We start from the raw sequence: 27,527 nt of genomic DNA, 5'->3' as shown, positions 1-27,527 counted from the left end.
CATACCCGGTGGCCTGTGATCTGCTAAGGGACCAGCCCCAGGTGGGGGAGGCTGCTGAAAGAAAGAAAGCAGAATAGCCAGCATTAGCGAGAGACAATACACCAATAATTTTACCTTTCAAGTGAGTTGATAAAGGTTTTTGTTGAATGCCAAAATAAACTTCATGACATCTTTTTTCTTCGTGCCATGAAGGTTGTTCAGTAATTTCTTTCCGATCTGCTAAGAAATAACGTGCCTCTTTCTAAACAAAACAGAGAATCTGGTTAGTTCAAATTAGTTCATTTTCTGACTGACTCGAGAAATATTTGATTCTGCATCTTGGTACAGCATTTTATTGAAAACCACTCTTTCTTTTAACTACGTGGCACTTTTGCACAGAGAACTGTCAAATTCTAGTTTTACTGTTTAAGCTCTCACCGGTGGCACATGGACTTGTGGTGGCATTGGCCCCAGTGGCTTGTCCCCCCCTGGAGGAGGAACCATAGGGTAAAATGGAGGGGGGTGTTCCATACGATACGGTGGCATACCAGGTGGAGGATGCCTGGGCATTCCCATGTGTCCAGGTCCTGCAACAAAATAACAACAACGACAAAAACAAGAGCATTCATAAAAGTGACGTGCCTCACATACTTGCTAGATTGATTTACATCATCATTTTGATAGTCATTGATTATTAACAAGGTGTTCAGCCAACCAAACAGGCAAAGCTTAGTCTTGTTGCTATCCTGAAACTAGTCTGGATTGCAATCAAATTTGTGGCACCTGTAATTTTATTGGGAAGGAATTTGACGCTATCGTTATTCAAGCCTGATGCCTTCCATTTTCACCCTCTCACAAGCCCTGCATTGTCTTCCAAGAAATCGTGCTTTACAGTAAATAATACCATCTTACTCAACCCCTTCCAACCAAACAGCCACATGCTTGTCCCGAACACTCAGTACACATACAGTACGCCGTGGTAAAGAAGGATGTCGCGGAGAAAGTTTCTTGTAGAAGGAAACAAAATGGAGAAGAGAACCACTGACCAAGAATTAAGTTGAGAATAAGGCAGGTTGAAGACTACATTGCATACTTCCCCAACTCTACGACTGCCGCAAGTTTGATTTAGAATGCTATTTCCCGGAAAGCAGAAAACCCAATCAGGATGCAGATAGAATAACACAACAAAACTGAGGTGTAAAACAGAGCTACATGTATGTCTCACTCACCCATCCAAGGTGCTCCACGTCCCATATCACCAGGTGGTGGGGGTCTGTGATCAAACCCTCCTCCCATTCCCGGACGTACAGGAAATCCACGGCCTCTGAATCCACCACGGTTGAACCCAAAGCCTCTGCCTCCTCCGTGTTGGTAGGGGGGAGCTTCTTGCTCTGCTTGTGAATTACCAGAGCCTGGGTTATCTGCAGAGTGCCAATAGTGTCTTAAGTTGTCACTGTGCCCTTACTGTGCATAACTCGTGGGTGTTAAATCAAGGAGAAGGAATCTAAGCTCTAACCAGATAATCAGTTCTTTGAGAGACTTGTTTTAGTAAGCAACTGGCTATTGGGGGACATGGGTACATTTTCACAAGGTTGAACTCGAGACAAGATGCCAATCATAGTGATTTGATTGACAAGATAGGTCATGGGCTGCCTCTCATTTCAGCAAGAACTGGGATTATTTCATTGTCATCAAAATTGACCACAGAACTGTTTTATGATAGCAAGTCTGGTGTTGAAAAACTTAAATGGCTTCCTTTGTCAGCTGCTGTGAAGTGGTTATGCTTGAATGGTGTAAAAGTGATTTTAATCAAGTGGTAATGTCACATCAAATGAGAACATTCAGAAGCTAGTTAACTCAATAAAGAATTATTGAGTTCGCCCTCGCACTCTTGACAAAAGAGAGATGTCCTTGATTTGAACCCCAGCAAGACCTAACCACAAGGAGTCTTCTTCCATTAATTTTCTTTTTTTCCTTGAAAAATAATAATCTGGACTCTATGCTTCATGTTTTGAGAATTGTGTCGTCATAAATTCCATTTTCTTCACACTTTGACAAGAAGATAGTGAAAATTCTCATAAAATTATTTCTTATTCCCTCATTTCTTTCTGTACCACATCCAACTTGACACCAAAGGCCATTCAAGCTCATTCACACAATTGAATGATTTGTAGTGAAACAATGGTCTTTTACTTTCACTCTATCTTTACCGATATTTTCCACACCGTTACATACGTTAATCTTTTTAAAATTGACACATTTTCACTCCAACAAATTTGAGAGAGTAGACCATTTTAAATTGACACAAGGACTTTTCCAGATTCAAAAGTTGGCACACTAAACACTCCACAAAATATTACTGGTAATTTAAAACATCATGCTACAACCCTAAGACAAGAACAACGTCAATTGAATTAATTTTAATGGATGCCATGGATAGCACGATGTAGTTACAACAAAAATCCCTTAAAAGAATTGGCCCTAGGAGAAAGGAATCTGCAATTTACTCATCACCTTCCTAGGTAATGTACAAGTTTTGTTCTTAAGACTGCCTACCTTAAGACTATGCAGCCTTTAGACATTTAACTATCTCATACAGTAAGATAAACATAGCAAACTGCACAATAAATAATTACACGTATTGGCGCTTACTTTTCCTGGATTGTGCCTCAAACTGCTGCAAGTACTGTTTGGTTGCTGGTGTAACCACTGGTAACTGTGAATGAATTTCCCTGAAAATAACAAATACACAGACTACTTAAAAAGGGCTTGCAGTGTAGTAGGTCAGCCAAGCTCACACGATAAATAAATGAAAATATTTAAATAGCACTTATAGTTCTAAGTGGTTAGACCACAGTAAACAAAACTTGAGGCAAAGAATGAAGTCCACTAAAATGTAAACACGAAGACGCACTATAAAAGGCATGGTGGCTTAGGGATATGCAAAATTAATGATTTATCAATCAACTGTGGATGCATTTTAAAATGCATATGCTAAAAATGAATGCCTTGTGTGTACAAACATGTACATTGCTTATTTCTGCACTACACCTCACAACTGAAAGCTTTTGACAAATTCCACTATCCTTCGCGTTGGAAACCCTGTATTCAAGATTGCCACCTCAAAATATCAGGTACAAAGTTCACATCCCAATGCCGTCTTCATTTTGGACTAACTCTTCATCAAGTCTTACCCTCATCGGAGAAACTCCTCGGACGAGTTTACATTTCCTCACTTAAAGTGGAAACCTCTGGCCATGACCTCTTGTATTAAAAGTTCAGAACTCAATTCTGTCTTCATATAGTACTACAGCCCTACCATCGCTAAAGGTTTGCATATCTTTTGCTACGATGTAGAACTATTTATAATATTATATGTTGAGCTTAAGATACTTACATTTTAGGCAGTTTTTCAGTAACAAGTTGAACTGATGTGTCAGATCCGAGCTCAATCATTGCAAATCTAAAAATGCACAGAAAAATAATTCCTTAACATTGAAACAATGGTAAACTAAGAGACCAAACACAGCCTACACGTAAAACCAATCTGTGCATAAATGTTAGGTTTCACAACCAGTGGTCTGGTAACAACTTACCCAAGATCGAATAACTTCTCTGTCTCTTTCATAACGTAAGATTATAACACACTTACCCACACTTCGTTACTGCATCTCAAGGCCAAACTCTTAATTTTTTACTACCTTAAATGGTTTCTCAGTGGCATATCCAATTCTTCACTCGTTGCTAAATTCAGTAACAACATAAAAGCACTGTATGCCTAAATATGAAAGTATAAGGCTACACACAGTGTATGAAGAACTGTGTTTCAGAGGGGAAAAAACTGATAAGCTCTCTCTGTTTTCCAATTTTATGCTGCATGACGAGAGTGAGGGATGAATGCAGCACAGGTGTCCAAAATGGCAGGCCAGATGCAAATTTATTGGAGATAACGAATTGTGTGCACATAAAAATAAACCCTCCCGAAAAATAATTGCTTTCATACCAACTTGTAAAAGGATCAACCAATTACGTTAGCAAATATTTCAAATCTTAATCTTGATTCAAACTTTTTTCATCAATTTTTAAATTCCATTGTTCCATAGTATGGTAAGATAGGTAAAACAATGGAAAATAAAACTGGATTAGTAAAATATTTGAACAAGTTAAAATTTGAACCACATTTTCAAGAAGTTCTTTATCCCAAGATTATGAACTGCTGGGTATCAGAAAATATGATTTCGATACTTCGTTTGTTCTTTGCAGTGACTGGAAATTCACTTTTGCTAGTGATTCAAAATAAATTCACTGTGATCAAGCAATGAAGGATTGGATTTGTAGGTATGTTTTGTACTCATCATGAATATCAACACATTCACTCAAAGAAGGATGATGGAGGACAACAAATTTTGTGAACAGGAGGAGGAGAATCGCGTTTATTTGTCAAAGTTTTTAAGGCAAAGAACAGCTGCATCCTGGAAAAAATTGATACTTTAAATAATGGACTAGCCTGGTTTAAGGAAAACCAAGCCACTCAGTATCTTAGAGCACTTCCCAGTCCCAATGCAGAAAAAGCAATAAATTACTTGCATAACTACAAAGTGGCGCATATTTATTTCCAATGTGCACCTACATTAATTTTAAATCCATTCTACAAAATACAGATAATCTACAGAATTTCTACCAGAGCAAACCACAGCACAGACAATAATAATTATTTTTTTACATGTACATGTATGAAATCCCAAGTTGTATAATGGTTCAGGACAAGAAAGCATGAATTACAAAAACTACACAGGGGCCATCACAAGTGATAGCCGATTATTATACAGTAGTTTTTAAAACATGTGAATTCTCAAACACAAGAATTACCAGTTACAAAATAATATTATGGTTATTTCCTAACTGCACAATGATACTAAAAGTTAGATAATTTACACTTGAATTTTTTATAAGATCTGCAAGTAATCTTCTTCGTTTTCTAATAGTAAATAGGATTAAATTGAAAAATATTTGATCCCTACAACATTTCACTGTACAAATGGATACATTCCACTAAATTAATTTAACAATCTTAAGTTTACAAATTCACCATCAAAATATCTCTACATGTATCTTGCTTTAAACAGATGAAATTATATAATTTATAATCTTAAATAATGGTTTCTTTCGGTATTTATGGTACAAAATACTGTAGCTATTTTCTGGTTTACAAATTCTGCATGGACAGGTTTACAATTTTATTCGCGAATTGTTTTGACCTCTGGGCACACAAAGATTTGTGACAACAATAAGGAGGAAATTTTCTTTGATGTCATATGGGTGTTTGTCTTCCTTGTGAGATTGCTCCTAAGCCCAGAACCCACTGCTATCCGTTGTCAATCAATAGCAGATAAAGCTGTGAGTATAGGTAACACAGAGTCAGTAAATAGTCGAAAGAAGGCAAAGCACAGTCAGTTGTTTAGATTAAGCATGAATTGACCAAGGGTTCTTCAATCCCCAAGGGGTGGTTTTCATAATACTACAGGGTCAATTCATGAAAGACTTCGAAGCTATTGGTTGCAATAACTCATTTTTTAGAAAACAAAATGAGAATATGTTGGAGAAAGGTCACTTTTGATGTGACAGCAAATTCAGCAAAACCTTATTATTCACAAGAATATTCAAGGTTTTTTGCTGCTGCACTTTACAATACAAGCAGCAAAGTGATAGATCTGAAGGGGAAAAGAGAACCTGCACTGAAATTAAACAGCACAAATCGATAATAACACAGTAGCTCTCAACACCATCTAGTTTCCAGTTAAAAATAAGGTTGGTAAGTAGCCCTACATGTAAGCAAGACTACAAAATTGTCAACAGACCGTATTTGCTTTTATGTTTTGTTTTCTCAATACAGTCAGACCATGTGACAATACTCAACCATTCTTTTATTTGTTCAAGTAGTACATACAAGCCTAAAGAAAACTAACTTCACAAAAAAAATATGCTCTAAAGTATTTTCAGGTGATCTACATTTTGGAAAACAAACTTATGAAGTGAATAAGGTCTGTTCGTTTTGCTTCAAAAGACTAAGGATCTAGAAAAAAAAAATGAATGGACCAAATTATTGCTGTTTCAACTCACCCTTTGGACTGACCATTGGTTCTGTTTTCAAAGAATTTGATGTTGATAAGGTCAGTAACACCACACTCTTGCAAGGCTTCTGTCAACTCTTGATCATTTGTCCACTAAACAATAAAGGTTAGAGATACATTCTGTACATTCTGTAACAGTAAGAACTGGAAAAGCTATTGTTTGATACTGAACATAACCAAAATCAAACCTACCCACGTCAAATTGCCAACATACAATGGTTGTCCCTTGGTTCGTTCGTAGTAACTGTTGGAAGAACGGGCTGCAGCAGATTTAGGATGGACTGTAGTGTATGACTTATATTCATATACCCCTAAAATGGAGAGCATTGTTCAGTATAAATTATGTGTACAGTGTAATATTACCACAGCTAAAAAGAAAAGAATTATTTATTTATTTATTTATTAGGTAATTACTGATACCTAATTAATGCTGTTTGCCATGTTTTAGACAAGACTTGTAAGGAACAAGATAGAAATCAATGCTCTGCAACTTAAACAGCCTACAAACAATAGTACCAAAGTTGAACGTTCTTGTGATTTGGAAAAAAACCAATCATCGACGTCAAATTATCACTAAAGTTCCCCAGAAGCACATGAAGTTGAAGTGTGTAACTTGCAACTCTTTTACTTGGAACAAAGCTGGGGATTTTAGAACACCACTTTCATGCCCAAATATGAACAAAAATAAGATCGATGATGCATGCACGGGAAAATGCACAAGCTACATTACATCCAAATAACGAACTTTTTAAACTCAAAAAACCCCAGCTCTGAACCAGAGTTAAATGCTTCAAGGTCATGAGCTGATTTCGCTCAATGTTCATAATTTATTACAAATAATTTGTTGGCTTTACCTCACTGAACTTGATGCAACAATTTGCATCCAAATTCAACCTAGAAAAGGAAGAATAATCACCTGATTGAGCTACTTCCTCTTGGGGAATTTCACTGGTAACATCATCATACTGGAAGAAAAGGACACCAACAAATCATCATTGATGATTTAAATGATCAAGGCTTAATTCACAAAGAAATGATGCCTAGAAATCTTTTTGTCAATTTTCTCCTAACCTGTGTCTGCAAAACTTCATCTTCTGGTCCAACAGGCATTTCACTCCCAGTAGTGAGCACGTCATCATACAGATCCAACCCTTCCGTCAAATGGTGCTTGAGAAACAAACATGAAATAGAATGTTCAGCCCGGTTTTCACTAGCAATGCAAGCACACCCACAAGCATAAGAGCGCTTATTTTACTGTAAAAACCGTTGACACAAGCATAAGCACAAGGATCAAGATTTTTCGTTGCCATTTTGATTGCAATTATTCTTGCATTCACTTGCATTGTGTGAAAATGAAACTCACCATATATGCACAAGGAAATTTGCTACATCTGGCCAATTAAAGCACTCGTTCCGGATTACCCACGTTTGAGCATTTGAATAAAATGGCGGAAGCCATGGTTGATTTTGACGCTTATGTTGATGGTCGTTTTCACTAGCATAAGCTACTAATTATGCTTGTGTTTGCATCGTTAGTGAAAACCAGGCTTAATCAAACTTTCTTTAATACTCTACCCAGCAGATGCAGCAAGAATAGCTGACTACTTAAAATGACTAAAGCCTGAAAGGGCCTTGGCCATTATTTTACCTGGTAAATCAAGTGAGAATAGCCAACAAGGGTTTGTAAACTTGGAAAATAACTAAAACAAAAACAGCCACACATACAGTCACAAATACGTGGCTACGACTTTGCCTTTGCCATTTGGCTTTGTCTCCTAGTTTAATTAGCTTTCAGGTTATTTTCTAGGGGGCATTGTACTGTAGTCCTATTACTTATACCATGGTTCTGTATTTGCATGTGGTGCACTATTTTTGTTGTTGACTTGTGAAGGCAGCTTATCCAAACCACAATCCCAGCTTTGATCAAATACAGATAACCAATAGCTCAAACCTTCAGGGGCAATTGAAAAAGGTTCGAGTTATCTGGAATCAAGGAATTAACTCAACTCTTTATAAAAATACAGGCACTGTAGTTAAAAATAACCCGCTAAACCAACAAAACCTGAACTGGACTCACATGTTTTGTGTAAAGAGAAAAAAGGACAAAGATTACACGGCTGCTTCAAAATGAATAAAATGTTTTGGACTGCAGCCCTGTTTGTTTTTATTTGTCACATATTGATAGATGTTGTTCCAGTTATCAAGGGTAAAAATATTTAGAGAATGACCTGATGGGAAATGAAAATTGCTTTGAGTTAGTGGGAGGTTCAAGTTACCAAGCAGTAAAGTTATTGGTAAAAATAAAGTAAATGCATGACGGAAATCCAGGGAAAATCCATTTTGGCACAAGGTAGCGCGAGGTTTTCTAGGGGGCATTGAACCTTAGCCCTATTACTTATTCCATGGTTCTCTATTTATGTGTGGTGCACGTAAACTATTCTTTTAGTTGCCTTGTGAAGCCAGCTTATCCAAACCACAATCCAAGCTTTGATCAAACACAGATAACCAATAGCTCAAACCTTCCAGGGAAATTGAAAAAGGTTTGAGTTATCGGCAGTTAACTCAACTCTTTATGAAGATACAGGCACTGTAGTTAAAAGTACCCCGTTAAACCAATCAAACCTGAACTGGTCTCACATGTTTTGTGTAATGCAAAAAAGGACAAAGATTACATGGCTGCTTCACGATGAATAAAAATGTTTTTAAATGTTTTGGATTGCAGTCAGTCCTGTTTGTTTTTATTTGTCAAAAATTGATAGATGTTCTTCAAGTTATCACGGGTAAAAATATTTAGAGAATGACCTGAAGGGAAATGAAAATTGCTTTGAGTTAATAGCGGGAGGTTCGAGTTACCGAGGGGTCAAATTATCAAGGGTAAAAATAAAGTAACTGTATGACAGAACATCTACGTCTACATGTTCCAGCACTCGGCAAAGTCCCTTTTTGACTTGTGGCTGTTTCTGCTTAGGTGGCCTCATACACCACAAGCCTTTTTAGAGACATCACTGCCAAGCCGGCCACTTCTGCTGGAGAGAACAGGACAGCCACAACACCGGGGACTTTATCCCCTACTCTTCTCGAATAGAAACCCAGGGAAAATCGATTTTGCTGCAAGTTAGCGCGAGGTTCGAGTTAGAAAGAGTTTGAGTTATTGGGAATCGCCTGTAGTACCAAACCAATTAAATTTCTTGAAAGAAACTGACCACATAGTATCTCAAGAAATCCTATTCTTGTTCCCTAAGGCCGAGATTCTTTGCGTCAGCACTGCTACATGTAAAAACAATTCTGGCCAGGCATAAGATACAGTCACATCGAAGGTAACTATTGGCAACCACTATTGGTTCTACACTGTGCAAAAGAGCTGGAAGTCAGAAGAAATCAGAAGTTGTTGTCTTCTGTGTCAACGAAAAGGTTGCACATTTTCACATGGCCGGAGGCCGATACTTTCGGCGTTTCTTGTATATATAAAAACTGTCATAGTTAATCCGCACGAAAACGATAACCACAAATGATATTCGTGATAAGAAAAATGCCCAAGGAGATCATAAAGGCATCGATGTAACAAAACCCGCGCTCTGACCGAGAAAATATTTACTACATCTTTCAACGAGTCTTTCCGTAAGCTACGTTTGCTTTATCATACCTGGCCAGCAACCTCAGGCTCAAACTCATCTACTGTGGCGTACAAATCAATATCTACCGCTCCCTCGCCTGCCATAGATCGCAAAGACGCTAAAACAAGAACAACAAAACAGGGAAGAACACGGGAGAACACGACCAGCGAACAAGATGGCGTCCACCACAACGCGTTAAGGTTCACGTGGGTTCTTATTTCAAGGCCTTCTGGGACAGTTTGCAACGCCTGGCAGTTTTTGACAAAAGCGCGAGCTTCCAACATTGGTCATTAATGTTCATTCATTTAGAGGAACAAAACATGTCACGATTGTTTATTGTATCAGTAAGATGATATTCCTGGAAGTAACTTTAACTCCGCAAGTGTTGGAACATCCATTTGAAGACGTTTGTGTGATGATCGAATCATCGCTTGATATTGTCTGACTTTCTGATCCCTAGCGGTAACGTAACTGTTGTCTGTCTGACAGAATGCCTGCAAAGGTGAAGGTGCAGGTTGTATCTGCTCGAGATCTTCCGGTTATGGATCGCTCAAGTGACTTGGCTGATGCTTTTGCAGAGGTCAGAAATTTTTCTTCCAGTTAAGCATGACAGACCTTCCAACTTTCTGAAAAAGTAACACTTTTTTGACATCTGCATTCAATGATTTATGTAACTTCTTTGATTAATATTGCCGTTTAAGAAGTAAAAGTTCTGGGTTTTCGTATTTACAAAACAACAACACTGACTAGCTCGCAACTAGCTATCAGCATTAACCAATGCTTCAATGTTAACCATTATGGCCTAATTACGCTTATGTGCTTTGTTGTATTCATAAGTAGCAGATTTAGCTGCTTTTAGGACGGACGCTGGAGGCGTAAAAGTGTTAGCGTTCAAATCTGCAAGCTTCACTGTCATTATTGATGAAAGTGTTCCTTTAACCTGAAGGCTTGAATGCTCTGCCCGTTGGGAAACTGCCCGTTGGGAAACTACATGCATGACAGCGTGAGAAAGTGGTGTCTATGCGTGTGGGCGTGAGAAATATATCAAATGCGTGTGTCTCATGCAAAATGCGTGAGAGTTGGAAGGTCTGGCATGTTTAATATTGTAAAAAAAGAATCTTTAACATAATTAATCCTCTCATATATGTAACTCTTTAACCCCACTAGTACTGCCTCGAATGCTCCGTCGCTGGTATTATCAAATGCCACAACTGGTTAAGATTAAGACCATCAGATGTTACCCGGATCGGAGATAATTTGTTCAATCCATATGATTTTTACATTATCAGGTCAGGCTTGGCAACATCTTGTACAAGACAGATGTCTGTAAGAAGTCTCTAAATCCTAACTGGAATTCTGAGTGGTTCAGATTTGAGGTACGGATTTTGAAATCTGCATCGTCTGTCATTATATAAGGAGGGAGACATTGAAATCTATTTTTTTATCTTAAAAGTTTTTATAATTCTTCTAAATAATTAGGCTGATGATGAAGAAATTCAGGATGAACCATTGCAGATTAGGTAAGGAATTCAATTTTGAGTAGCTAAGTATATATTAAACATTTTTATACACTTTTCAGAGATGCCAACCTCTGGAGATCTAAAATCTGGAGATTTTTTTCCATTGGGACTCACCACCCCCCTCCTACAATCAACCCACCCACTCCCCCTCTCCCTTCCAAAAAAGTGCCCCACCCCCTGTCGCCCAGCAGCTCAATCATAATATAGAAGACAAATCTACTACCACTGAGCCTGCCACAGTGACTGTGAAACTTAAATGGGAAATTTGCCGGAAAAGAGGGTGCTTATATATGTCAAGAATTTTATTGGTGAAAATGGAGATCCAATCAAGCAATTGGTTACATGGCCGTGACAACAAATGAAAATAAAGAAAGCCATTAGTTCTGTCAGCGTGTGGTTGACTCAGAGATGAAGAAATGCATAAAGAAACGATGAAACGAGTTTGAAAAAAATCAAAATTCTTTTAACTTGGAGATGTGATTTGCACATACAATGGAGCAAAGTCTTTAAAAGGTTCAAAGTCGTTTTTATCCAGGAGATTTGTTGACCCTTTTGGGATACCAGGAGATTCTTTCCGTATCCAGGAGTGGTGGCATAAGTCTCTTTCAAAGGAATAGTTTGGCATAATAAATTATCTGTGCTTAAAATAACAGATCTTACCAAAATAATTATTTTAATTTATTTTGAAAAGGATTATGGATCATGATACTGTTACTGCTCATGATGCTATCGGCAAGGTGAGAATTTCATTCATAATTTATGATAAGCCTTTTACACGATACCGTAAAGACTCGCAGATAAGCTGCACTCGCAGATAAGCCGCACCCCGAGTTTAGCAACTCAAATTTTGGAAAAAAAGTTTTTCATGAAAAAAAAAACTCGAAAGAAATCCAAAGTCGAGACCATGAAGTGTTCTGTCTTCATCCAAGGCAAACTCACCAACAATGGATCGAAAAATACTTTAAAGTCTTACCCGTAATTTTAGCTCTTTAGTAGAATAAACATCATGTCCACCACTTATGGTCTCGCAGATAAGCCGCACCTACGATTTTGATCGCAAATTTTTGGAAAAAAGGTGCGGCTTATCTACGAGTCTTTACGGTAATTGTATTGCTGGTAGTTAAGTGCTACCATGCGATGAAATAGCCAGGATTTTTTTCCTTTTAATTGGAATGTATAATCAGATGTCATTCCTTGAAATCAATGCAAGAAGACCCTCAATTCATTAATAATTATATCATTATTCAAGTTTGATGACATTGTTGCATTAACGTTATTGATTGCAGTGCTACTGTTTTCCCAAGTCCAAAAGGACAATATGTCAGATAATTTGCCATTGTCGATTAGAATCGACTCTGCTCACGTCAACATCCTCTTGTTGTAATAGCCAATCGGAAATGCTCATTTTGAGAAATAAACCTGAATTTGTTTGCTAGAAAGTTATAGACAATGCTTGCTTTTCTTTGTGTCAGGATCTTGGTCACCCTCTGAAATTTTATTATTTTCTTTCTTCAGGTTAACATTAGTCTAGGACCGCTTCTTACTCATGATCCACCTGGCAGTATTGATGGATGGTTTCCAATATATGACACAATGCATGGTACAGTATGTCCAGTTGTTGGCATAGAATCGGTCAAAACAGCTCAAGCGTTCCTCCTACGAGCAGATTAAAGAGTTCATTATTGCAAATTTGATTTCAGGAATCATTTCAACAATCTGGTAGTAGTAGTAGTAGTAGTAGTAGTAGTAGTAGTAGTAGTAGTAGTAGTAGTTTATTAAAAATTATTTGCAGCCGATAGGCTGAATTACATAATTTCTCTTTAAAAAATATATATAAAACTATCTATTATTACAATAAATACAATGAAAAAAACAATTAAAAAAAATAATAATAAGGTATCCCAAATGTTCACTAACACCAACCGAGACAAAGAAGACGTCCTCACTGGCCATGTTGATGGATACTATATCATCCACACATGGACAGGATGAACGAATTCTTTGCCCGGTTGGTGCGAGCGACCGGAGCTTTATATTTATGCTTATTCCTAAGATTATATTTATTGATATTTTCCATAGGTAGTAATTGCCTTAATTTATGGCTCTTGTTTGTCTCTATTGATTGGAAAAATTGTTCACACAATTGTTGGTGGTGTAGTTCTACAGTTAACAGGTTGACAGGTTGTCGGATGAATGATGCAAAATTCGAATCAAGCCTCAGTTCAAAACTCGAATTTTGATTGGAATATTCCTGGCTTCCAGTGCCAGGCCAGTATGAGAATTTGACAGGTGTACCAATTTGCATATTCTGCCAAGGTCATAACAAGCGTGTAATAATGAACTCATTAATCCGCTCGTCAGAGGAACGCTCGAGCTGTTTTGACTTTAAGGTTTCAGGAGGTCCTGAGTTTGATGATCTGGCTGGACCATTACACTCAATTTCTTTAAATAACTGACGAGGCAGTGCTGCCTTTCATTTGTTATTATACATCCTCAAATGGTTAGACTTTCAAGTCTTCTCGTATAACGACAATAAACTGACTAGGCCCTCAGATTCACAACCCTTCTTAAACTCTATGGGACATTGAAAATCCCATGCACCATTTGATAAAAGCAGCTGGGCACAGAGTTCCCGGTGTTGTGTTCTGGCTTGAATGTGTCCCCAATTTGAATTAGTGCCATAAGGCACTATTACACCTTGACATGTAAATTATTGATTGATAAATTAGATCTAATCAGCTAACTCAATGTTGTACCCAATTCGTGAGCAAACTGTTTGGGAATAAAAGGTTTTGTTCCAGGTACAACATGTATTTCCATATCATATAATATGAATGTGACATTATCATCCAAATACGATACACAAAGAATCTTAATCCTGGGAGATTTGAATTGGGTACAACATTGAGTTAGTCCATTTGGTCTATTGATTGATTGATGATGATTAATCATGAACAATGAAAACTCTCTATGGTACACCGTATACTAATCGTAGGCAGTTTTAAAGATGAAGGATATACTTGCTCCCCAAATTAACTTGAAAGCTAAAAATGCCAGGTTAGACATTGAAAATTAAAATGCTGTCAGAGTTAGCATTTATGGCCACAGACACACCCAACACAACCACAAACATAGGACAACTTTAAGGATAATAAGTTAGAATTAGGAATTAACTTTGTAGAGTTCCTTCTGGTCAATGGAGTTATGTAGTATGGTTAAAAAACATGAACAAAGAAACGAAGGGGCTAATTGCTCAATAGTTTTTAACTTTGACTTTATACTTAGTCAGTTTTCTGGACCGAGTGAGGACAATGTGCAAGCCAGTGTGCCATGCGAGTCATGCGAGCTATGGTTGCGATCCATGTGAGCTAATTTGTGAGTCAATATGCATCAACAATCGTTTTAAAATTGGTGCTTAGACTTAAATGGGAGACTCGCTATGTCTACATGTAGGCTTGCATGACTTGCTGGCTCACAGAAAGTCCAGCCCCTTCTGGATCCAGTTAAGCTAATTCTTTTAGAGTTCAGAATAAACTGTGATCACATAGTTTCATCCACTTTGGCCAAATGTTTTTACTTATCTCTCTGTCTAACAATCACTTTATTTCCATTTTCCATATCTTTATCCATATGAGCAGTCTGGATTATATTTTTTGCCTCAACAGGTATTCGTGGTGAAGTGAAGGTCATAGTTAAAGTGGATTACTTCATAGATTCTAACAAGTTTAGGCAGAGTTCCTGTGGAGTACAGTTTTTTTACAGTAAGATATGACCTTTGCATTCCTGTCCTTTGAGGAAGTTTAAATGCTCCAATTTGGACTGTGAGATTTAAAGCAACCTCTGGATTGTTTTAACTACATGTAGGAAGCCCAAAAACTTCCAGTTCTTCTGGGCAGCATCAGAAATTTGAAACAAAAGTGGTTGCCAATGGTTACAAAAATTGTTATTTACTAAATTTTTATGCCAAGTTGAAGTAGAAATTATACTGGTAATGAAAACATACGGCTTAATAGTCATTATAATTATTATAATATTGTTGTGCCGTAGCATGTTCTGTCCCATTTGGTCACAAAGCACTTGTCATTCATGGATTTGTGGAAGAGCTTGTAGTTAATGATGATCCCGAATACCAGTGGATTGACAAGATTAGAACTCCAAGGTCCTCCAATGAAGCACGACAGAGACTCTTCACCAAGCTTACAGGTATTTTACACTACTTGCAAAATCTTCTCATTTACACTGAGCAAAGTGTTTTTAATAATTCTCCTAAAGAATAGTCCAGAAACCATCAAAGCTGAATTTTTACAAGCTAACAGATGACTTCAAGTAGTTCTTCAGTCTACAATCAGGATAGAAAAGCATTTATTGTCCAGTAAAATCCAGCAGAATTTTTGCTCATGAAAAACTGAATGTTATTACTATTCATTTGGGTTGTCGGTGCAACACTGTTGCTAGCAGTGGATCTGTATTCTGAGATAAAGCGCGCTGTTTTAACCAATCAGAGTGCAGGTTATATCGAAACTTTTCACTGTATTACAAACTAAGTTAACGCCCAAGTCGCCAGTGGAGGGTAGGTGCCCAAGAAGCCTGTCGGCTGCAACCGCAGTTACATCCCCAAGGCACTAGAACACCCTTCTGGCCTGCCCAACCCGCAACCAAGCCACGAGCCCCCTGCGCCAGGCCCCCCTCAGGCACCCGTCACACTTGAGCCAGATAGCTCAGTGGAGACAAAAATAAAAATAAAAATAAATAAAGAAATAAATAAAGAAAGAAAATACAAAAAAAAAAAGAAAAAAAAAAAAAAGAAGAATACAAACAAAAAAAAGAATACAAAAAGAAAAAAAAAATACCAAAAAAAAAAGAGGGGGGGGGGGGATAGGGAGGGAACGCCGAAAACCATTAAACTCCTAATCCGACTCACAATGCCACGCCAACAGAGCAACAAACACGCTGCAAACACATGGGTCAACAACGCATGCACTAACCAAGAATAACGCTGGACAATGTCAGCCCCAGAGCTCCCACAACCTAAAGAGTGCTGCAAACGCTACAAAAACGCATCAAACGCCAATAAACGCCTGCAAAAACGCTACTGACCGGACTAGCTCCCATTTGTAAACCATGTAACTTTAACAAACGCTACAGAACGCACCAAAACGCTCAACAAACGCTAACAGACGACCAAGACACTAACAACCGCCTGCAAAACACTACTGACCAGACTAGCTTCTAGTCGTTAACTATGTTAAATTTCATTTAACTATATTAAAATAGAAAGGAGCATGAATACAGAAATGAAAGAAGATTACATTACAAGAACCTATGAAGCTTTAGAAAATCAAACATCATGTTGTACTGTGGCAGCAAATATGATTTTTCTTTGTACAATGTATTTTTACCGTTATTTTGTGCATTTGATTAACCACAATCTCAGGCATCTAGTAGACATACATATATTTCAATTAGTGGTCCTCTAGAGGATTATTATTACAAATCTATGAAGAAAATTATTATTACTGTATCTCTTACACCAAACAGGAGAACTCCAGCGAAAGATTGGTCTGAAAGTGTTGGATACTGGAGGAAATGCAGTAATTGGGTAAATTGTTACTTTGTACTCATCAAAGGAGGAAAGAAAGAATACATGTAGATTTATTTTAATATTACAACGCATGCAAGCTGTATTGAAATGTACCAGCTATAAGTGGTTTGCAACTTAGTAACCTCTAGAGATACAGAAAACAGTCTATGGTAAATCATTCAAATGCTGGGTGATGTACAAAAGAGTGCTAACATGGTGGCCATAACGTTACCAGCATAGTCATAGATATAACTTGAAGGACATATCTGAATTATTTAGTTATTAAGTATGGCTAGGCTAATATGGCAAGTCATTGTAAATGCCGTTAGTGCAAATCTCCCTGGAGTATTTTAATTAATCTTGCTTGTGAAATGAATGTGTGATATGGTAAGTTAATTTCTGTATTTCTAATAATTGTCATTTTCTGTAATTTTGATACAAAATATAAATGGCGTCATCATTTTAACTTTACGTGTTGGGATTCCTTGGGCCCACATGCATGTGACTGTACTGTGATCCCATTGGCTGTCACCTTCATGAATCATTAATGAGTTTTAGAACAGATGCTAATATAAATGGCATCAATCTGGTCTACTGTTTATATGTTTCAGACTTTTATACCAGTATTTGTTAGGGTAAAGCCCTCTTAAACATATAGGAAAGATATGATGGTTAATGTCCTGCAGCCAATAAGGCTATTTCTAGACACATAAAAACTAACAAGAGGTGACATCAATGATATCTCTACAGGAACCATTTGGAGTTGTAATGAATCCAGTCACAATGTGGCTGCCATCTCCTTTACAATATAGTAGCCTTTAAAGTGCCCCTGTGATTAAAAAAACCACTTCCTTTTTTCCTTCAGATGTTGAAAGTGTGTTTGCTTAACACCTGACTGGCAAAATTTTGAGCTTCGATTTTTATCCAAAGGCCGTTTACTTTGAGTGTAAGTTTTGGATTTCACGGTCCGCCATTACTCACGTTCAAAACTGACCGATTGGACCTCAGACGGTTGGATCCAGGGAAACGTGACATCAGAGGCTCACTAGCTTAAAATTTCAGTGTGTAAACGCAGCTTATTATATATGCAAAACGTGAGTTTAAAAGTCTGAAAGCCCAAAACTCCCGTGCTGCATATTAACTCTGCGGCGTATACACGTATTGCATTCTTAAACTAGTGAGCCTTTGACGTCATTTTCTCCTCGATCCAGCTCTCTCAAGAACATAATGTTCGTAATGGCGGACCATTAAATAGGAAAATTCCAGTTAAAATAAAGAGGTGCCTTTTTGAAATCAAGGCTTAAAACGTGGGTCACTTAATTAGTGTTTTGTTAACATAGTTTTGAAATCCAAAGAAAAATATGAATTGATTTTTGGTCACAGGGGCACTTTAAGTGCTGATTGGGTCCTGTTAAACCCTTTTTCTCTCTCTGGTGATAAAAAAAAAAAAAACTTACTACCCTTTTACTTCCTTTAACTAGTTATCGGCAGTGTTTTGACTTGGAGGGCGAATATGGCATAGTTGTAAGAGGCATTGGTACTGCTGTCACTCTAGCCAATGTTCTCGCCGCTCCAAGTAGCTCTCATCCTTCTACACCAATTCATATGCTGACATCATCTGGAGAAATTGCTTCTGGAAGCCTCGAAACTGGGTAAAGATGATTTTGTCGTGTTGAGTAAAAGAAGGGTACAGTTAAATATTGTAAAATAGAAAATAGCTCTTACAAAGTGAAGTTGAGGTGCTGTTTTTTTTCTCTACATTGTTTTTTTGCAACTTACGTCTGTACCACTAACTCCTGAATTGCCCTCCATTGACAAGTAAAATTGTCTGGTGTTAGAGTAAAATCTATTAGCTTTCACTCCAGGGGTCAATGGTTTAAAAACAATAGTTACAGGAAAAAATTGATTTACTTTCGCAGATCAAATGACATACACCCTTTTGAAATATCAAAGCCAAGATATCCACATTTTGCTATAGAGAATAGCACAGGCCAAGGGGAATCTCTGCCCTCATCTTTGCAAATTACATGTGGGTTACCATAGAATTTCATGAACATAGGTTGTAAGATCAGGGACCCTTGGCGTATAGTTGTTATGTAAAAAAAATTGAAAGTGTAACCATATACCAATGTGATTATGTGACGACCTTGAGTACCACTTTGTTGAACCAGCCTGACTTCAGGATGGTACTTTGTATGCGAATTTGTGCAGCCACGAATTATTGCAAGCTAACTAGCACTTCATTGTATCATAAATTTATGCTGTAAGCTAATTGTTGTTCTCCCTGAACTGCTTTTCTTAGGTTTCATTTCCCAGAAGCACCTCAAAACGTGCAAGTCTCAGCCAGTAAACCCATTGCACCAATCTCCAGAAGACGTGTGTCATCGTCAGACTCAGATCCTGGCTCAGAATCACCTCCAAAAGGTACTGGTAGTCATCATCTCTATGACAATGTTCTGAATCATAAACAACTCACTTTTTGTGGCATGTGGTATGCTATCGTCATCTTCTTTGAAGCCCCAAACTTGGACCTTACAACTCACATTTCCCTTCTGAGTTGGCATTTTTCTCAGACTGTCTATGTTTTTAATGGTCAAGTGAGGTCACCTTTTGACCAAGTTGACAATCGTGTGCCATGTCTCCGATTTCGTGTATTTTCCAGCTGCAAAAATTAATACTATCATAGCAATTGTAAAAAGCTACATGTAGGTCTGTGACAATGATTACTCTAACTAGGGATGCTACTTGTTTGCCACCAGTTATAAATAGGCACTTGTCACCATGATCGTCATCATCACCATTGTTATAATCTTCATCTTCATTGCATGTAATCGTCATTATCTAGGATATTAGTGAGTTTAACAAACGACGACGGCTACGGCTACGGCTACGGCAACGACAACGCCAAAGAGCATGGCTATACCTCTCAAGTCAAATACGTTTTCCGATTGGAGGAGAACGTGTCACGTGTCATGGGTCAAAACTCACTAACTCGCTAGGGCGAACAAAACTCACAAACTCCCTAGGAAAACAATGACTTGAAATTTCGACTCGCACGTGATCAGGTCGTGCACCTTTGAAACAGCGGCAAATTCCGTGTAAAAATCCGTGTATTGTTCTACTTTGAGTTGGAGGTATAACAAAACACTTAATGACTGGCCCCACGGGAAACTGTGAGTTTTGTTTCCCCTCACCCCTTAATGTTCCCCTTGGTTTCGCCTCGGGGAACATTGAGGGTCTCGGGGAAACAAAACCAGTCATTAATAATAAGAACCAAAATGATCGTGATACACGTGCGGAACTCATTTTTAAACATTTCTCTTCCCTACTCGTCAAAACTACTACGTGAAATGGCCAAATTTAAGGTTTTGACGAGAACGTGCACAAACTACAGTGAATCTTTCAGTCTTACTCTTTACTTCAAATTTGTCCGTACCAATCCAGTTATACGACACTTCGCCCATATTGTACAATACAGACAAGATGGACTAATCATGAAATACTTAAAATAGCTCAAACTTATATTCTGAAGTGACGCGCTTTCGTCGCCGTAGCCGTTGTGGTGTCTTAAACTCCCTATTAGGGAGCTTAAGCAACGACAACGGCGACGGCAACGAGAACGTCACAAATTTGCATATTTAGTGGGCGAAAATAATAGAGCTTTGCACGCCCTGCACGTGCGTTTTTGACTTTTGGCCATTTCTTTGCCGTCGTCAGCAAAACAGCAACGTGAAATAGACAAATTTGAGGTGTTATCAAGAACGTCAGCACTTGAGGATAAATTTTCATTTTCTCCCCGAAATAAGCGCCGTTCAGACGAGTGTCATCTTTGAGGAACTACCACACACATGTTATATTAAAAAGGTTGCAATAAGTCACGAAGCGATGAAAATAACGCGAAATTATATTTTAAGATGACGTTCTCTTTGCCGTCGCCGTTGTCGTTGCTTAAGCGCCCTGATGATCATAGGGAATTTAAGCAACGACGACAGCGACGGCAACGAGAACGTCATCTCAAAATATAAATTCGCGTTATTGTAATCACTTCGTGACTATTTCAACCTTTTTAATAACAAGGGTGTGGTAGTTTCTCAAGAATGACACTGGTCGGAACGGCGCGTCATTTAGAGGAGAAAATGAAAATTTATCCTCAAATGCTGAAGTCCTTTGATAAAACCTCGAATTTGGCAAAAGTGACAAAAAAGAAAAAACGCACGTGCAGGGCGTGCAAAGCTATTGTTTTTGTTCACTAAATATGCAAATTTGTGACGTTCTCGTTGCCGTCGCCGTTGGCTGGCTCAGTACGTTGAGCATCGGGAGGTTGTGAGTTCAACTCCGGCCGGACCAACACTCAGGGTTTTTAAATAACTGAGGAGAAATTGCTGCCTTTTTAATGACATCTGCAAATGGTTAGACGTTCAAGTCACCTCGGATAAGAACGATAAGCCGAAGGCCCCGTCTCACAGCCATTGTTCATAAAGTCTATAGGGAATTTAAGAAACCACGACGGCTACGGCGACGAAGACGTCACTTCAAAATATAAGTTTGAGCTATTTTAGGTATTTCATGATTATTCCATCTTGTTTATATTGTGCAATATGGGCGAAATGTCCTATAACTGGATTGGTAAGGACGAATTTGAAGTAAAGAGTAGAACTAAAAGATTCACTATAGTTTGTCCACGTTGTCGTCAAAACCTTAAAATTGGTCATTTAACGTAGTAGTTTTGACGAGCACGGGATAGAAATGTTAAAAAATGCGTGCCGCACGTGCAGCACGATCATTTTGGTCATTTTAACCAATAATGTTACTGCTTTTTGGCCGTGTCGTTGCCGTAGCCGTCGTCGTTTCTTAAACTCCCTTGTGTGACCTTAAAAATCCCACTCACTATTCGAAAAGAGTAGGGCATGTAGTTCCCGGTGTTGTGGTCTGGCCTTTCCGTCAGCTATGTGGTCTGCTCGGCGTAAACTTCTGAATGGACTACTCATCGATCAGACCACACAACAGCAACGGACGCTTGTCAAATTGAAGGAGTTCAAGTGCTGAAACTGGTATAATATCATAACGTGATGCGATATAATCATTCTGGGGACTTCTTCCTCGGGAGGACTATTGTTGTTGTTTCTCTTTTTTGTTGCTGTTTTTTTTAGATCGCGTCGCTTTGCTCACAAGTAGTGCTGGGGTGGAGAGCGGAAGTGGAAGTACGGGTGGAACATCCTTCTCCAAGCCTAAAGGAGCCTGGCAAGTCGCGCAGAAGCTAAAGACCGTGGACGACATGGTAAAGGTCTGGAGTGTTTTTACACGTGTAGATTAAATAACAAGGCATTCAGGCATGTCATGTCCGTTTGTTTAATTAATTCGGAGCTCCACTCACCAGGAGGTGGTTTTCATGGAAAGCTTGCATTCTGATCGAATAGGAATTTAGAGATGTTGGTTTTTGCGTAGAGGAAAAAACCTATCCAACTGGAGAAACGAACGAACAACAAAGTCAACCCACATATTGCCTCGGTCCGGGAGACCGAACCCCTGGCGACATTGGTGTGAGGCTAGTGCTATCACCACGGCGCCATCCCTTTTAATGTGACATCATTCTTCAGTTTTTGACGATCTCAATGAACAGGGCATACATCCGGATAGATTGACGGTGCCATCCGGTTTTGTGCATATTGTATAAGCAACTAGTTTAACATCATAATTCAGTTAACACTGTAATCGTCGTATTCACATCCCGATATGCAAGTTACAGCAGCACTTCAATTCTCAATAAGAGCTTTAGTTACACACTTATTTAATTGTTTGTGTTTTCAGGAGTTTCCATTTTTTACCATCACAAAGTTCCCAGCTGGGTTCTTGAGACACATTGGTGGTGTCGTAACTGCAAGATCGGTAAAACTGCTGGACAAAATCAACCATCCAGGTACTACAGTACATGTGATGCAAGCGTACTTGAGTAAACTTTCCCTTGTATTGCATATAATTATATTACACATGAAAACATTTCCCCGTTGTGTTTGGCTAAGAGAAATACAGCTACTTTGGAAATCATGTGATAATTTCTTAGATGAGCCAGAAACGAGGGATGCTTGGTGGAGTGAGGTCAGAATGGAGATTCGATCGCATGCCCGAGCACTTGGCTGCCATGCGGTTATAGGATACTATGAAATTACGAGCATATGGTAAGCCAAATTCTCTGCTTGAAATATCATCATCGACAACGTCATTATTCTTAATGTGTCTATCACCTCAACAAACGTTTCTACTTTATTTATTTTTCGAAATCGCGCCAAATAAAGTATGTAGTTTTTAAAACCTTTATATCGAAGACTCGCTTTTTTACTCGCTTTAAAAAACGAGGAAAAGTGGTATAGTTTGATCTATGACCGATTGATGAAGGGGAATGGGTCGATACCAGGTTGACGTCACAAATTACTTTGCATCGCTGTTTTCAAAGAAATATCACAATGAAAAGCAGTCTATGACGTCAACAGGGTATTAAACCCGATCTTCTAGCGCTGTCGTGGATAAAATTTTAATAGCCCATTTCCGAGTTGCTGCATGCCTCAGTTTCAAAGCGAGTCCTGGTGCACAACCATTCAAATGAAAATGAATTGCGTATTCTTATGCAAATCAAACTCATTTCCCTTACAATAGTCAGTGAGCACCAAGACTCACTTCGAAACCGAGACAAACAGCAACTCGGAAATGGCCCATTGGTTTTCCACTTTTTAGAAGCCTCTAAAACAGTGGCTTTGAAGGAGAGAGTTTAGCGAACCAAAAAGTTAGTGTTAGACAAGAGCAGAGCATTGTTGAGCGAAAAGTTTTTTTAAAGTGATATTCACTTAAAGTCTTCAATTGCCACTATGACCAAAAATCAATTCCTTTTTTTCTTTGGATTTCAGAACTATGTTAACTACACACTAAGTGTTGAAGTTTTAAGCCTTGATTTAAAAAAGACACCTGTTTACTTTAACCGGAATTTTCTTATTTAATGCTCCGGCAGTACTACCTTTAAAATCTTGAGAGAGCTGGATTGAGGAGAAAATGACGTCAAGAATGTTCAAGAATGCGATGCGTGTTCGTGGCTGAATTAATATGCAGCAGGGGAGTTTGGGGCTTTCAGACTTTTAAAACTCACGTTTTGCATATATAATAACCTGCATTTACTTGCTGAAATTTTAAGCTAGATACTGAATGACGTCACTTTTCCCTGGATCCAGCCCGCTAAGGTCCAATCGGTCAGTTGTGATCGTGAGTAATGGCGGACCGTGAAACCCAAAACTTACGATCAAAGTAAACAGCCTTTGGATAAAAATCAAAGCTTAAAATGTTGCCAGTCAAGTGCTAAGGCAAATACGTTTTCAAAATCTGAAGAAAAAAAAAGAGGTGAATTTTTGATTATAGTACCACTTTAAAACTTCCCTAGTTAACCCTAACCCTATATTAAAAAAAAAAAAAAAAACGAAAACAAGAAAATGTGGTGTTGCATTGGTGGGGACCAAGGGCTATCGCACGAAACATCAGTTCAAAATTTTCCCTTACGGTGGTTAATTTACCTTTCCAGCTCGTTTGACAAAACCAACTTTCGTATAAACGAAAAAAGGCTTTTTTTTCTTTTAGCGACGAGCTCATCGTGTTGTCAGCCTCGGGTACAGCAGCGTGTATTGACCTTCAACTGGCGGCAACTGCAGCCGAAGTCACTGGAGCTCCGCAAGGAATTCTCAGTATGTATTTGTCTGTTTTATTCGTTTAATCTGCCGTCTATCGATAGAGTTGTGAGAAGAACATCAATTATTAAAGAGGTGGTGATTCTACGGTGACTAACAGGAACTCAGGGATTAATTTGAACCCACGATCCTTAAGATCTAACGAGCAAGTATTATCCGTGCGCTTCTGCTAGAACTGCATCACACAGCCACGTAGTGAAATCAGTGCATTTTTGACCTAACTGCAATGCGCAGGCGCATAAACATTAAAAATAACCCATGAAAGAGCCGTACGTCCATTACACCATTCAGGGACAGTTATTGTAAAAGGCTGAGTAAGATACTGGAATTGGGGATGGAAAAAGTGGAAGGGTTGGTTGACCCTTCGGGGCGTCCAGAATTCTTCATATCATGCGAAAGCGTGATTTGCCTCATGGGTGATTTAGTGTTTATCGGAGATGTCGTGAGTCGCTCACGGGTGATCCGGTTTAAGTCATCGTTCCGGCACAAACAAGACCGGCCATTTCCTTTTGTAATTTTCAATTTTTTGTTGGGCAGCACCTTTGATAGAAAAAGGTGCAACCGTGACAGGGTCACCAAAGACCTCAGAGCCATTGGAACCGGTTACTGTACATGTAGATGTCACTGAAGACGATGGGTAAGTGAAGAAACCATCCAACTATTTTTTGATTATTGCAGTTGTCAGAGAAAATTCTTAGATGTGCATCTATTTGCTGGTTTGCGTCTCACGTCATGGTGGCCATGTTTGTTGACAAGAACAACAACCTGTCTCTCCTCTGGGGACTGAACTTTATTATTCTGCAAATTCTGCGAAAAGAAATTGTATTGTATTGTATTGCCATCCAACATGGCCGCCTTGTCACGTGGGTGAAAACCAAGAATGGCGTGTTTTTCTTTGTTTGATTGCAAAACGTTGAAAGCTTGTGAATTTTTCACGTATCCAGGACCTCACCAGTTGAAGACGTCACTGCCAGTTCACCAATCCCTGGATGTTCAGTCTGCCACATTCCTTACTCGGAGATCGAACTACCTTTCCCCATTCTCCTCAGTAAATGCCAAGTTTGCAGGTAAAACTGCGCGTTGGAAACGAGGTTTGGTAATTTGTTTTCAAATTCAGTTTTGTTTGCTATTCCAGACTTTGTAATTCCGATATTATCCTCATTGAATATTATGAATTGTTTTCGTTCCCTATTTGTCTTCAGGTATAAAAAGGTTCCAGATGTGATATTTTCCACGACCGAACCTCCGGCTGAATCTCCTATTGTCGGAAGGGGCTGTCTTCTTCAGGCTCGGTATCTATATGCTTAACATTTTAACGAAACGGACTTTGCTTTCTGAAATGTATTGGTCCGTTTTGCCCCTAAAATTCGTAGAGAAAGGTCTTAGCTTTTCACTTCAAAAATTAAAAGAAGAAGGAAACACTCAATTCAATTCAGTTCAATTTATTTCCGCTTGACATGGTTACTTAATTTAGTTACAAATGTTTATAGTTGTCAATGATGTCTCTGTTTTATTAAGTAAAATTCCTTGAGCATGGTGGCCAAATAAACCATTCGGTTTCCTAGTTGGTTCCCATGTTACCTATTGATGTTACATTAATTTGATACAGGTGAGGAAACAGAAAGAGCGTGGAAACATCATAGTAGAACATGGTTAAAAAGAATAATTGTAGCAAAGTGAAATATAGTAGAGGTACGGCGGACAAGTTCCAGAAAGGAAGGGAGTTTTGTATACAGAGCGAGAGATAGTGCTTAATCATGTTCAAGAGACCAGTTGTTTTGAGTATTGCTTAGAGAGTAAGTAAGAGCACCCTTTTTTCCCTGAAGCAAAGTCGCCTTTTCCCTTCTCTCGACATCTCGAAATAATGGAAACTAAGGAGATCGCTAGCTCTGTTAGAAGGGAGACCTCTTTCACTTTTTTATCGCAATCCTTTTGAAAAATGGATCAGCACAATCACTTTTGGGTCCTTTAACTTTGCTTCTGTCTCTTTGCAGTGTTTGCAGAACCAAAAAGAAAGAAAAAGGCGAAGCAAATGCCGATGTTGTCAGCACTGTGAGTTTTTTCAAAACTTTACTTTAAAGCAGACTGAAATTATAGTAATCAGGCTCTTCAATCGTTATCGTTAGAGAACTTGCAGGGACGGATCCAAGATTTTTCTTAGGCGGGGGTGCAAGTTACTAAGGAATAGCGTAGCTGTCTGGTGACGTTTTTCTTTTTGCAGAATATAAGTGCGGCTCATCTCGGAGGGGGGGGGGGGGAGGTTGGGTGTGCACCCCCTGCTCCCTCCCCCTAGATTCGCCCCTGACTTGAGTAACTACCAAGGCATCGGGGACCCCAACATCAAAAGTTTGCTCATCTTGCCGTTGTTTAACACTCTTAATCTTTGGCAGATTTTGCCGTTTCTTGAGTACGAGCTTCACCAACAACTGCTGAACAAACTGAAGGTAAATTTAAAATATAGAGTGCCTAGTGAATATGTATTTATTCCTTCCTCACGAGCGTGTTCTCCAAGCTATTTTCACCATCAATTAATCCAAATTTACAAATCTTCGATTTTTCTCTCAAAGCTGAGCATTCGTGGTCAACGGGGAGTGTTCGGTGAGGGGATTGGTAAGGTTAAAAATGACTAAGACGCTAAGCGAGTCAGGGAGCCAGGCTAAATAGTAAAAGCATTCTATTGGCGAATCGGAGTCATACTAACAAAAACACGCAATCTGAAAAACAGAATGGGTGCAGAAAAGCTTGTGGTCAGCCGTATTCCTGGATCGTGTCTTCTTCAAGTAGTCTAAGGCTGGAGGATTTGACGGATTCGTTGATTGAATTTCAATCTCCTGGTCCCTGGATTATCAGCATCTTTTATAAGTTTAATTTCTGACAATACGATTCAAGGAAATGACTAGTTTAGTTTCGACAACATCATGAAGGAAGCAGTCACGATTGTTAGAGCGGCCTCTTACATTGCTGATTTAGAATTTGAT

At 38.7% G+C, this 27,527-nt stretch overlaps 2 protein-coding genes across 5 annotated transcripts in view; one reads left to right on the top strand and one right to left on the bottom strand.

Moving 5' to 3' along the window:
• LOC138060342 (cleavage and polyadenylation specificity factor subunit 6-like) overlaps positions 1-9,934 on the bottom strand; it is a 16,983-nt gene extending 7,049 nt beyond the window's left edge. Inside the window, exons 1-10 of one of the 3 annotated variants that reach the window (XM_068906097.1) lie at positions 9,754-9,934; positions 7,182-7,277; positions 7,027-7,075; positions 6,303-6,421; positions 6,100-6,203; positions 3,377-3,442; positions 2,632-2,711; positions 1,209-1,400; positions 418-566; positions 115-241 (exon numbers count right to left, since the gene is read on the bottom strand). In XM_068906097.1, coding sequence (XP_068762198.1) covers positions 115-241; positions 418-566; positions 1,209-1,400; positions 2,632-2,711; positions 3,377-3,442; positions 6,100-6,203; positions 6,303-6,421; positions 7,027-7,075; positions 7,182-7,277; positions 9,754-9,828 — 1,057 coding nt within the window. In that variant the 5' untranslated portion in view covers positions 9,829-9,934. Of the gene's footprint in view, positions 1-5; positions 55-114; positions 242-417; positions 567-1,208; positions 1,401-2,631; positions 2,712-3,376; positions 3,443-6,099; positions 6,204-6,302; positions 6,422-7,026; positions 7,076-7,181; positions 7,278-9,753 lie in introns of all 3 variants that reach the window. The other 2 variants (XM_068906098.1, XM_068906100.1) reach the window with 2 other exon arrangements.
• Positions 9,935-9,999: 65 nt separating this feature from the next.
• LOC138060341 (C2 domain-containing protein 5-like) overlaps positions 10,000-27,527 on the top strand; it is a 42,889-nt gene continuing 25,361 nt past the window's right edge. The window contains exons 1-19 of one of the 2 annotated variants that reach the window (XM_068906096.1): positions 10,000-10,304; positions 11,014-11,100; positions 11,204-11,244; positions 11,936-11,981; positions 12,760-12,844; positions 14,910-15,005; positions 15,292-15,447; positions 16,783-16,843; positions 18,307-18,477; positions 19,128-19,249; positions 21,976-22,103; positions 22,634-22,742; positions 22,887-23,001; positions 24,443-24,546; positions 25,087-25,186; positions 25,494-25,616; positions 25,752-25,841; positions 26,544-26,601; positions 26,940-26,993. In XM_068906096.1, coding sequence (XP_068762197.1) covers positions 10,215-10,304; positions 11,014-11,100; positions 11,204-11,244; positions 11,936-11,981; positions 12,760-12,844; positions 14,910-15,005; positions 15,292-15,447; positions 16,783-16,843; positions 18,307-18,477; positions 19,128-19,249; positions 21,976-22,103; positions 22,634-22,742; positions 22,887-23,001; positions 24,443-24,546; positions 25,087-25,186; positions 25,494-25,616; positions 25,752-25,841; positions 26,544-26,601; positions 26,940-26,993 — 1,836 coding nt within the window. In that variant the 5' untranslated portion in view covers positions 10,000-10,214. Of the gene's footprint in view, positions 10,305-11,013; positions 11,101-11,203; positions 11,245-11,935; positions 11,982-12,759; positions 12,845-14,909; positions 15,006-15,291; positions 15,448-16,782; positions 16,844-18,306; positions 18,478-19,127; positions 19,250-21,975; positions 22,110-22,633; positions 22,743-22,886; positions 23,002-24,442; positions 24,547-25,086; positions 25,187-25,493; positions 25,617-25,751; positions 25,842-26,543; positions 26,602-26,939; positions 26,994-27,527 lie in introns of both variants that reach the window. The other variant, XM_068906095.1, reaches the window with a different exon arrangement.

Source organism: Montipora capricornis, chromosome 8, assembly GCF_036669925.1.
Source record: "Montipora capricornis isolate CH-2021 chromosome 8, ASM3666992v2, whole genome shotgun sequence".
Taxonomy (NCBI): Eukaryota; Metazoa; Cnidaria; class Anthozoa; order Scleractinia; family Acroporidae; genus Montipora; species Montipora capricornis.
Note: the sequence above shows the minus strand (reverse complement) of the source record. Positions and strands in the feature narration are given on the sequence as shown.